This window comes from Oncorhynchus nerka, linkage group LG20, assembly GCF_034236695.1.
Source record: "Oncorhynchus nerka isolate Pitt River linkage group LG20, Oner_Uvic_2.0, whole genome shotgun sequence".
Taxonomy (NCBI): domain Eukaryota; kingdom Metazoa; phylum Chordata; class Actinopteri; order Salmoniformes; family Salmonidae; genus Oncorhynchus; species Oncorhynchus nerka.
Genome location: NC_088415.1, coordinates 53025816 through 53038315, shown reverse-complemented (window position 1 = coordinate 53038315; position 12500 = coordinate 53025816). Strand labels below are relative to the sequence as shown.

General features: G+C 46.8%; 1 protein-coding gene across 2 annotated transcripts in view; it reads left to right on the top strand.

Moving 5' to 3' along the window:
- Positions 1-12500, top strand: part of epha4b (eph receptor A4b) — a 184283-nt gene that overhangs the window by 43448 nt on the left and 128335 nt on the right. For both annotated transcript variants that reach the window (XM_065005586.1, XM_065005585.1), the window contains exons 6-8: positions 8207-8362; positions 9770-10105; positions 11015-11127. In XM_065005586.1, coding sequence (XP_064861658.1) covers positions 8207-8362; positions 9770-10105; positions 11015-11127 — 605 coding nt within the window. The remainder of the gene's footprint in view (positions 1-8206; positions 8363-9769; positions 10106-11014; positions 11128-12500) is intronic.

Here is a 12500-nt window from a genome sequence, read left to right as displayed (position 1 = left end):
ACAGGGGAGAATGTTCCTTGTTTTACTATCCTTGTGTGGAATTTGGGGAATTTCAGGTCCCCAAAAGGATCAAATAACCAATGACCCAACACACACAGACACTCACACCCACACGCACATACATAGACAAATAGTAGTAGAAGTGGGAATGCAATTTATTGTGATTTTGGTGTAAATCTTTTTTTTTTTTTTTTACCCCCTTTTCTCCCCAATTTCATGGTATCCAATTGTTGTAGTAGCTACTATCTTGTCTCATCGCTACAACTCCCGTACGGGCTCGGGAGAGACGAAGGTTGAAAGTCATGCGTCCTCCGATACACAACCCAACCAAGCCGCACTGCTTCTTAACACAGCGTGCATCCAACCCGGAAGCCAGCCGCACCAATGTGTTGAAGGAAACACTGTGTACCTGGCCACCTTGATTAGCGTGCACTGTGCCCGGCCCGCCACAGGAGTGGCTGGTGCGCGATGAGACAAGGACACCCCTACCGACCAAGCCCTCCATAACTCGGACGACGCTAGGCCAATTGTGCGTCGCCCCACGGACCTCCCGGTCGCGGCCGGTTACGACAGAGCCTGGGCGCGAACCAAGGGACAGCTGGCGCTGCAGTACAGCGCCCTTAACCACTGCGCCACCCGGGAGGCCCCTTGGTGGAATTCTTGCTATGTCATGTACTCTGTATGTCTGTACTGCATAATAACCTGTCCTATGTCGGTACTGCATAATAACCTGTCCTATGTCGGTACTGCATAAAAACCTGTCCTATGTCTGTACTGCATAATAACCTGTCCCATGTCTGTACTGCATAATAACCTGTCCTATGTCGGTACTGCATAATAACCTGTCCTATGTCTGTACTGCATAATAACCTGTCCCATGTCTGTACTGCATAATAACCTGTCCTATGTCTGTACTGCATAATAACCTGTCCTATGTCTGTACTGCGTAATAACCTGTCCCATGTCTGTACTGCACAAAAACCTGTCCTATGTCGGTACTGCATAATAACCTGCCCCATGTCTGTACTGCACAAAAACCTGTCCTGTGTCTGTACTTCACAATAATCTGTCCTATGTCTGTACTGCATAATAACCTGTCCTGTGTCTGTACTGCACAATAACCTGTCCTGTGTCTGTACTGCGTAATAACCTGTCCTATGTCTGTACTGCGTAATAACCTGCCCGATGTCTGTACTGCATAATAACCTGTCCTATGTCTGTACTGCATAATAACCTGTCCCATGTCTGTACTGCATAATAACCTGTCCTATGTCTGTACTGCGTAATAACCTGTCCCATGTCTGTACTGCACAAAAACCTGTCCTGTGTCTGTACTGCACAATAACCTGTCCCATGTCTGTACTGCATAATAACCTGTCCTGTGTCTCTACTGCACAATAACCTGTCCTATGTCTGTACTGCATAATAACCTGTCCTGTGTCTGTACTGCACAATAACCTGTCCTATGTCTGTACTGCGTAATAACCTGCCCCATGTCTGTACTGCGTAATAACCTGCCCCATGTCTGTACTGCATAACAACCTGTCCTATGTCTGTACTACACAATAACCTGTCCTATGTCTGTACTGCACACTAATCTGTCATATGTCTGTACTGCACAATAACCTGTCATATGTCTGTACTGCACAATAACCTGCCCTGTGTCTGTACTGCATAATAACCTGTCCTATGTCTGTACTGCACAATAACCTGTCCTATGTCTGTACTGCACAATAACCGGTCGTATGTCTGTACTGCACCATAACCTGTCCTATGTCTGTACTGCACAACAACCTGTCCTATGTCTGTACTGCACAACAACCTGTCCTATGTCTGTACTGCACAACAACCTGTCCTATGTCTGTACTGCACGAAAACCTGTCCTATGTCGCTGCTGCATAATAACATGTCCTATGTCTGTACTGCATAATAACCTGGCCTATGTCTGTACTGCATAATAACCTGTCCCATGTCTGTACTGCATAATAACCTGTCCTATGTCTGTACTGCACAACAACCTGTCCTATGTCTGTACTGCATTATAACCTGTCCTATGTCTGTACTGCATAATAACCTGGCCTATGTCTGTACTGCACAATAACCTGTCCTATGTCTGTACTGCATAGTAGCCTGTCCTATGTCTGTACTGAATAATAACATGTCCTATGTCTGTACTGCGTAATAACCTGTCCTATGTCGCTGCTGCATTATAACCTGGCCTATGTAGGTACTGCGTAAATACCTTGCCTATGATTGTACTGCGTAGTAAACTGGCCTATGTCTGTACTGCATAATAACCTTGCCTATCTGTCCTAAGACAGTTGTTTATCCAACGACCAGAGTGCATGTTTACCCTCTGCAGATTTGTTTCAGACACACACACACACACACACTTTTAGACCTGTCGAATCCGATCTTGTCAGATTTCTCCACTGACGCTTGATGTATCAATTTTTAAATGGGTAAGCCTGAACAGGTCCCTGGATAGCCCACACATGGGTTTAACACACAGACAATGACGTGCATACACACACAGACATACACATACACACACACAGTGACACACACAAACACACACAGTGACACACACACACTGCTATCTAATTCGAGGGAGCTGCGCGGTATTTAAGGGGGACAGGAAAGGGGCTCCATCTTGAAAGTGTGTTGCCATGGTGACCATTATGGTGCTCATCTCCCCTGGGCCAGAGTGCTTTTTTTACACAACTTCTCTTCATGGAGCGCAACACACACACGCCTGGCATGCACACACACTCAACACAATGCACAAACTCACATATACGATCACACAAACTCGCATTGAAGAGAAACGGAAGCGTAGAAAATGAAGGGAAGGAGGGGTAGAAACATATTAGAGGCTGAGAGACGTGAAGCCCCTTGAGGCCGTGCCGTAGTTCTGACGGCCGATTCGGTGGAAATCTGTCCTCTGTCCACTGGGTGCAGATGGGTGGCTTTATTGTTGTGTTGTCTTCTCATTGCCTCCGTGAGAGAGCTGCCTCTCTGAATCCAACATGATTGGGGTTCAGCGTGGTGTGATGATGTGGGGTCAGACTGGCCAACCTACAAAGGCCAAGTTTAATGCAGTTCATAAACACACGGCTGTTGTTGTCTGGCTCTGGTCAGTCAACCCAGATACCCTAATTACCATTACACTAGAGTCTGTCAGCTTACTCGTAGTGAATATTCTCTCAATATTTTACACTCTCCTTATTTCTTTGTTTCGCTTGCTCTCTCTCTCTCTCTCTCTCTCTCTCTCATTCATTTATTTTTTATTTTTTACATTTGATTTAAATTTAATTTCACCTTTATTTAACCAGGTAGGCCAGTTGAGAACATCTTTATTTAACCAGGTAGGCCAGTTGAGAACATCTTTATTTAACCAGGTAGGCCAGTTGAGAACACCTTTATTTAACCAGGTAGGCCAGTTGAGAACACCTTTATTTAACCATGTAGGCCAGTTGAGAACACCTTTATTTAACCAGGTAGGCCAGTTGAGAACACCTTTATTTAACCAGGTAGGCCAGTTGAGAACACCTTTATTTAACCAGGTAGGCCAGTTGAGAACACCTTTATTTAACCAGGTAGGCCAGTTGAGAACAAGTTCTCATTTACAACTGTGACCTGGCCAAGATAAAGCAAAGCAGTGTGACACAAACAACAACATAGAGTTACACATGGAGTAAACAAACGTACAGTCAATAACACAACAGAAAAAAGCCTATATACAGTGTGTGCAAATGTCGTAAGGAGGTAAGGCAATATATAGGCCATAGTAGTGAAGTAATTACAATTTAGCAAGTTAACACTGGAGTGATAGATGTGCAGATGATGATGTGCAAGTAGAAATACTGGTGTGCAAAAGAGCAAAAAAGTCAATAAAACAATATGGGGATGAGGTAGGTAGTTGGATGGGCTATTTACAGATGGGCTGTGTACAGCTGCAGCGATCGGTAAGCTGCTCAGATAGCTGATGCTTAAAGTTAGTGAGGGAGATATAAGTCTCCAACTTCAGCGATTTTTTTTATTGCAAATCGTTCCAGTCACTGGCAATTTAAGGGCTTTGTTGGCAACGGGAACATATATTTAAATTGCCAAAGCAAGTGGAATAGATATCAAACAAAAGTGAAATAAACAATTTAAAAAATAGCAGTTAACATTACACTCATAAAAGTTCCAAAAGAATACAGACATTTCACACACACACACACACACACACACACACACACACACACACCAGACAGTCTGTAGTATTCAGAGGTTGCTGTTTGATGTGACCTTTCCTCCGAGCCACAGGAGAAGACTGCTCTCGTCTGGATCTCTGAATGATTCACTGTGGGATCGATTACCTGCCTTAAAGTGGCATTACAACGGGTCTGTTTTCAGGTGTAATGGTAAGCTTACGGTTAGCGGTTGACATCACAGGTGTGGCCAGAAGAAAAGTGTTGCATCTCCTTAAGAACACACACACACACACACACACAGGGTGCGTAATTGTCTTTATTAGCTGTAGTATATCATATCAAACTATTGATCGTCATGGACACAGACTCCAGTCGCTGTATGAATATTTAATAAGACTAGCCTCTTACAGATACTGGATCTGAGACACACACAGATCTGAGATGACTTGCCTCTTTAGCATTACCCCGTACACACTAATCACACACACGCTGTGCATGTATCAACCCACTCACCTTACCTCAGTTTCCCATACGGAGAGAAACAGACAGGCCTACATTTCAAGTTCAAAAGCAAAAACTTATTGTAGTTCCAGGAGAATCAAACTTGTGTCTCTGTTTTTAGATCCTCAGGAGCTGCTGTGAGTGTGTCTCTGGCTTATCCACCTGTACCTTGCCCGTATTTTAGGCAAATCATTAATCATAGGGGAGCAAAGTCTACTGGCACAATCCTCAATGGACACTGTGTGTGTGTGTGTGTGTCTGTGTGTGTCTGTGCCAGAGAGAGAAACAATTCTCTAGGGTCCTTTGCTCTCCTTCCTCCCATGTCAGCTCTCGGCTCCCATGGCTAGGTGTGTGTCTTCTGTCAGCTGTTGGCTAGGCTGCGGAGCAGCATGGAAAAGCGGCTTTTCTCCTGGGATCTTTTCTTTCCGGAGAGTTCTGCTTCTGGAACAGGGACATAAAGGACCTCGAAGTTGCAGACAGATAGATAGACAGACAGACAGACAGACAGATAGACAGACAGGGGGCCTCGCGCCAAGCCGGGCGTCCTTACAGCTGCCTGATCAAAACCTACTAAGGCTGTGTAGACTGAAACTACTGTCCTCTGCACTGATGTGTGTGTGTGTGTGGGGTTGTGTGTGTCTGGGCTTTATACTTGCCAGAGCAGAATGGGCCAAGGTCCCTTCTCTGCTCCCCTCTTCGCTGATACACGGAAAAATACACACACACACACACACACACAGTGCTAACGTCCATGGGGGATTGTGCTAGGGGACTTAGCTCCTCTATGATTAATGATTTGCCTAAATATGGCTGATTTTCCTAAATACAGGTGGAAAAGTCAGAGAGACCAAAGAGTGGAACGACTAAGTTAAAGAAGATGAGTGATTTACTAAGAGAGAGTAGAAAGGAAATATACACAATGAGTAGTATTTTTAGGCCCTTTTATTAAACAATTTAGTTCTGGCACATGGTGTCCTATCTATTCTTTTTTTGTCCACTTTATCCCCTCTATTTCTTTCTCCTGCTCTCTCTAGTTCTTCTGTCTTTTCTCCTGCTCTCTCTAGTTCTTCTGTCTTTTCTCCTGCTCTCTCTAGTTCTTCTGTCTTTTCTCCTGCTCTCTCTAGTTCTTCTGTCTTTTCTCCTGCTCTCTCTAGTTCTTCTGTCTTTTCTCCTACTCTCTCTAGTTCTTCTGTCTTTTCTCCTGCTCTCTCTAGTTCTTCTGTCTTTTCTCCTGCTCTCTCTAGTTCGTCTGTCTTTTCCCCTGCTCTCTCTAGTTCTTCTGTCTTTTCCCCTGCTCTCTCTAGTTCTTCTGTCTTTTCCCCTGCTCTCTCTAGTTCTTCTGTCTTTTCTCCTGCTCTCTCTAGTTCTTCTGTCTTTTCTCCTGCTCTCTCTAGTTCTTCTGTCTTTTCTCCTGCTCTCTCTAGTTCTTCTGTCTTTTCTCCTGCTCTCTCTAGTTCTTCTGTCTTTTCTCCTGCTCTCTCTAGTTCGTCTCTCTTTTCCCCTGCTCTCTCTAGTTCTTCTGTCTTTTCTCCTGCTCTCTCTAGTTCGTCTGTCTTTTCCCCTGCTCTCTCTAGTTCTTCTGTCTTTTCCCCTGCTCTCTCTAGTTCTTCTGTCTTTTCTCCTGCTCTCTCTAGTTCGTCTGTCTTTTCCCCTCCTCTCTCTAGTTCTTCTGTCTTTTCTCCTGCTCTCTCTAGTTCTTCTGTCTTTTCTCCTGCTCTCTCTAGTTCTTCTGTCTTTTCTTCTGCTCTCTCCTTTCCTCTCGCCTGTTTTATTCAGCTGGTTAATGTGTATTTTTTGGATATTGTGGCATTTAGGCCATTTCTTGGAATATGTCTGTGTGATTGTATATTACTATGTAATACACTACCTTTCAAAAGTTTTAGGACACCTACTCATTCAAGGGTTTTTCTTTATTTTTTACTATTTTCTACATTGCAGAATAATATTGAAGACATCAAAACTATGAAATAACACATATGGAATCGTGTAGTAACCCAAAAAGTGTTAAAAAAATCAACACATATTTTATATTTGGGATTCTTCAAAGTAGTCACCCTTTGACTTGATGACAGCTTTGCACACTCTTGGCCACTGCTAAAGGCACCAATAATAAGAAGAGACTTCCTTGGGCCAAGAAACACAAGCAATGGACATTAGTCCGGTGGAAATCTGTCCTTTGGTCTAGAGGTCAAATGTGAGATTTTTGGTTCCAACCGCCGTGTCTTTGTGAGATGCGGTGTGGGTGAACGGATGATCTCCTCGTGTTTTTCCCACCGCAAAGCATGGAGGAAAAGGGGTTATGGTGTGGGGGTTATTTGCTGGTGTCACTGTGATTTATTTAGAATTCAAGGCACACTTAACCAGCTTGGCTACCACAGCTTTCTGCAGCGATACGCCATCCCATTGTTTGGGCTTAGTGGGACTATAAGTTGTTTTTCAACAGGACAATGACCCAACACACCTCCAGATAGTGTATTTTACCAAGAAGGAGGGCGATGGAGTGCTGCATCAGATGACCTGGCCTCCACAATCTGCCAACCTCAACCCAATTGAGATGGTTTGGGATGAGTCGGACTGCAGAGTGAGGGAAAAGCAACCAACAAGTGCTCAGCATATGTGGGAACTCCTGTTGGAAAAGCATTCCAGGTGAAGCTGGTTGAGAGAATGCCAAGAGTGGGCAAAGCTGTCATCATGGCAAAGGGTGGCTATTTGAAGAATCTCAAATAGAAAATATATTTAGACTTGTTGTAAACCAAAAAGTGTTACACATGATTCCATATGTGTTATTTCATAGTTTTGTTGTCTTCGCTATTTTTCGACAATGTAGAAAATAGTAAAAAAAAAAGAAGGAAAACCCTTGAATGAGAAGGTATTCTAAAACGTTTGACCGGTAGTGTGTGCGGTGTGTGTGCCTTTTTTCTGTGTGCGTTGAGAGGCATATGTAGCTCAGTTCCTAGTATTCCCAGAGCTGCAGGTCACTCTGGTGTGTGTGTGTTGGACTGTGTGTGTGTGACAAGGGTCATTTATGGCAGTGCCGAGGCGAACAACGAACAACAGCACCGGCACACGCAATCCACACACACTCCGCATTCTTAACACACACACGCTCGGCACACGTAATCAGCACCCAAAGGAATCTGTCATGGCATTGATCCATCTGCACACACACACACACACACACACACACACACACACACACACACACACACACCATCTATGGAATTGCGCTTCCAAACACCCTCAATCTCCTGACAGTGGAAAGGGCCATTTACCCTCAGAGGAGTATAATCACCAAATGTTCAGTAGTGGCACATTTGAACCCAGTGTTATACCTTTTCAGGTTGTGGACACCACAGAAACATAGAAATAAAAGTCATTTTTTTCCAGTAGAACTGTGGTGTTCTCATTTTGTAGCCTTGTGTTTTCCAGTTCCCCACTGCAGTCTTACCTTGTCGACCTGGTGTAGTGGCACATTTATTACCTTCTGTTCTCTCCACTCTCCCCAGCGTGCAGACCGGGCTCCTACAAGGCCTCAGCGACCGACGCCTACTGCACAAAATGTCCGCCACATAGCTCCTCCCACCTGGAGAGAGCCTCCGAGTGTGTGTGTGAGAAAGGCTTCCACCGCGCGGAGACGGACCCGCGCTCCATGGCCTGCACACGTGAGTAACACACACACACACACACACACACACACACACACACACACACACACACACACACACGCCAAAACATGCACAGACACTCACCGAGACACACTTGCAGACGAGCACAAGCACCAAACATCCACACACCTACTGTTTATTGGCATCCTCAAAACTCAATTTGGTTGAGTTCCGTTGAATGCATTGTCATTGCCGCTTCTTTGACAATAATGCCTTTTGTAAAAGCCTTTGATCACAGACAGCTCTCTAGATACATATCACTGCTCTTCGAGATCACTTTAATTGTCTGTCTGAGCTTACGGGGATCCTATTAGATGACACTGATACCGTGACTCAATGATACTCTATGATACTCCCGACACGAGCTGATACTAGAGGTTCTGTCTGTCTGAATCCACCGGAGGTACCGGCAGGATGGGCACCGACCACCAACCACATCCTGACGCATCTCCCACACAGAGAGATAGATAGAGAGAGAGAGAGAGACGAGCTAGATAGATAGAAAGAAAGAGGGAGAGAGAGAGAGAGAGAGAGAGATAGAGGAGTGTAGGGAGAGGGAGGATGGGGAGAGACATACACACACGTGTGGGAAGGAGTGAAACCCATTAGGAGGTTATGGTAGATCAAACGTATTAATCGTTGCAGCAGGTGTGATGTGACAGGGGATATGAGCTGGAAATGAGCAACGGCTCTCACAGATGTGTCACCTCGCCCCACACACACACACACACACACACACACACACACACACACACGAACACACGGGTACACATCTCTGTCGCCTACTCGATCTTCTCCTGTTCTATCTGTCTCTTTCCTTTTACACGCTCTCTCTCTGCCTCTTTTTTCTGTCTCTCGTCTCTCTCTCTCCGTCTCCCACTTTAAGGAGGTGATGAGGAGAGGAGCTTTTGGGGGTGGTTGAAAGGTGGGGAGAGGTGTTAGAAAGAGTTGGAAAATGACTGAAATAGGGATGAGAGAGAAGGGTGGAAATGACCATTTGGGAGAGATGAGAAGAAGAACAGGGAGGAAGATACAGGGAGAGAGGAGAAGATGTGAGGGAGGAGGGAGAGGGCGAGAGAGGGGCAGACATCAGGCTCCCTGTCACACATCATCCGCTGTCATCAGATTTACGGTAGACAGCCTCTATTACCCCCTGCCCTCCTCTCCCTGGCCCCCACCTGCTGCCCTTTACAGAGGCCTGACACTGGGCAGCATGATCAGGAAAGGCCCAGGCTTTAGAGGCCCCCTGGGCCTCACTAGTCATCCTGCTGCTGATGAGATGTCATCAGTCCAGACACTGGAGCCTGAATCACCATTCATCATTGCAGCACTGAAATGATCCCATCATACACACAGTGACAGACACACACACACACTCACCGTCTCTCCCCTCTCTCCTCCCAGGTCCCCCTTCGGCTCCAGAGAACACCATCTCCACGGTCAATGAGACATGTGTCACACTAGAATGGAGTCCCCCACGTGACACGGGAGGTCGAGGTGACATCACCTACAGCCTCCGCTGCAGGAAGTGCTCTGGGGACGACATGAAGTGTGCGCCCTGTGGCAGCGGAGTCCATTTTGTGCCGAGGCAGTTTGGTCTCTCTGTGGCTATGGTGATGGTCACTGACCTGCAGCCACACAGCAACTACAGCTTCACCATAGAGAGCCTGAATGGAGTGTCTGATCTGAGTCCCACACCCAGGGGAGCTGTGATAGTTAATGTCACCACCAGCCAGACAGGTAGGAACACACGCGGACAAACACACGGACAAACACGCGGACAAACACGCGGACAAACACGCGGACAAACACGAGGACAAACACGCGGACAAACACGCGGACAAACACGCGGACAATCACGAGGACAAACACACTACCGTTTCAGTGTATTGGCAGTCAATGTCTGCTCAGTAATGTTGTCTGGACTGATGTCTAACACACACACACGTAATATGAGAGATTGGATATGCCTAGACCTAATCAGATTTGAAAGGACACACAGACACACACTCTCTTCACTGTGTCCCAAACCCTTCACCCAGGACTTTGCATCTGCTGAAGACTCTCAATTAGGACACACTCACATGTGCTGATTGGATCTGGACACACGCAGTACATGGAGTGTGTGTGTGTGTGTAGGACAGGTTGAGGGGGCCGTGGAGTGTGATGGTGAGTAATAGGGTCCGCGTAGGGGATGTGTCAGAGAGGGCCGAGGAGAGAGGTTGTTAACCTTGTTTACAGTCCTACGTGTCTCCCGCACTGTCACACACCCTGCTCCTCTCTACATGTCACCCACACACACTTCTACCTGTGCCCCCCGAGCACTCTGACACTCCCTCTGACACACAAAGTCAGTAATTTCACACATGTACATATAGCTGAGTTCTGCACACTGCAGAGAACTCTCATTATAGCACAGTGGTAATCAATCTATCTCTCCCTCTGTCTCTCTCTCTCTCTCTCTCTCTCTCTCTCTCCCGTGCTGTCTCTCGCCGCTGTCACTCTCTTTCTCCCCCACTCCCCTGCTGTCTCTCGCTCTCACCCACTACCTCCGCCTTTCACCCTCCCCCCGCTGTCTCGCTCCTTTTCTCCCTGTACTCTCCCCCCCCCAAAAAATTCCACTCTCCATCTATTTCCCTCCCCCTGTAGTGAGTGTGGTCCTGAAGGAGAGGAGGAGCAAGGACAGTATCACTCTGGCGTGGCAGGGCCCCGACAGACCCAACGGAGCCATAGTGGAGTATGAAGTAATTTACTATGAGAAGGTCAGTCACACCTCCCTTTCTCTCTCTCTTCTCTTGTCCTCTCTTCCCTCTCTTCTCCTCCTCCTAATGTCTTGTCTTAGACCTGGAAATGTATCTGACGAGCACAGGAGTGCACTTGATTTAGCTCACCCGGCACATCGGCCAGCCAGAGTTAGCACCCTAGGACCAATGGAACGGCTCCCGAAAGGGAAGTGGATATCTACGGTGCACCTGGCGAGCTAAATCAAGGGCAGCTAAGACTGTAGCTCGACACCTCTCTGCCACAGGGCTTTTTGTGTGTGTGTGTGTGTGTGTATGTGTGTGTGTGTTGATGTACTGTGTGGTGGTGTTGAATCACCCTCAAGGCTTTAATAAATTGTTTATCATAACAGTAGTAAACACAGCAAACACACAACCTTCCTCTCCCTCACACGCATCCTAGCTAGCGCTCTAACCAAGCACACTAACGCCCAACAGCCTCTGAAAAAGCCTTGTGAAAGACACAAGGTGTTGAATACAGATGAAAACAGGAGTGTGACGAGTATGAGAGAAGACAGAAGAGGAGCCGGAGGTGTGTGTGTGTGTGTGAATGTGTTTGTGCACGTGTGTGTTATTGGCAGGGATCAAGGTTAATATTCCACAGTAACAGTGCTAATCCGTGTAGTGGAGCGTCTCTCATTAGAGAAGGTATCAGAGGCTCTGCAGGGAGTCTGCTCACTGACACACATGCGCGCACACACACTTTATTTACATGCATGTTTCTCTTTCTCTCCCTCTCTCTCTCTGTGTGTCTCCACCATCCTCCCTCTCTCTCTCTCTCTCTGTGTGTCTCCACCATCCACCATCCTCCCTCTCTCTCTGTGTGTCTCCACCATCCACCATCCTCCCTCTCTCTCTGTGTGTCTCCACCATCCTCCCTCTCTCTCTCTGTGTGTCTCCACCATCCACCATCCTCCCTCTCTCTCTGTGTGTCTCCACCATCCACCATCCTCCCTCTCTCTCTGTGTGTCTGCACCATCCACCATCCTCCCTCTCTCTCTGTGTGTCTCCACCATTCTCCCTCTCTCTCTCTGTGTCTCCACCATTCTCTCTCTCTCTCTCTCTGTGTCTCCACCATTCTCTCTCTCTCTCTCTCTGTGTCTCCACCATTCTCTCTCTCTCTCTCTGTGTCTCCACCATTCTCTCTCTCTCTCTCTCTGTGTGTCTCTCCACCATTCTCTCTCTCTCTCTCTCTGTGTGTCTCTCCACCATTCTCTCTCTCTCTCTCTCTGTGTGTCTCTCCACCATTCTCTCTCTCTCTCTCTCTGTGTGTCTCCACCATCCACCATCCTCCCTCTCTCTCTGTGTGTCTCCACCATCCACCATCCTCCCTCTCTCTCTGTGTGTCTCCACCA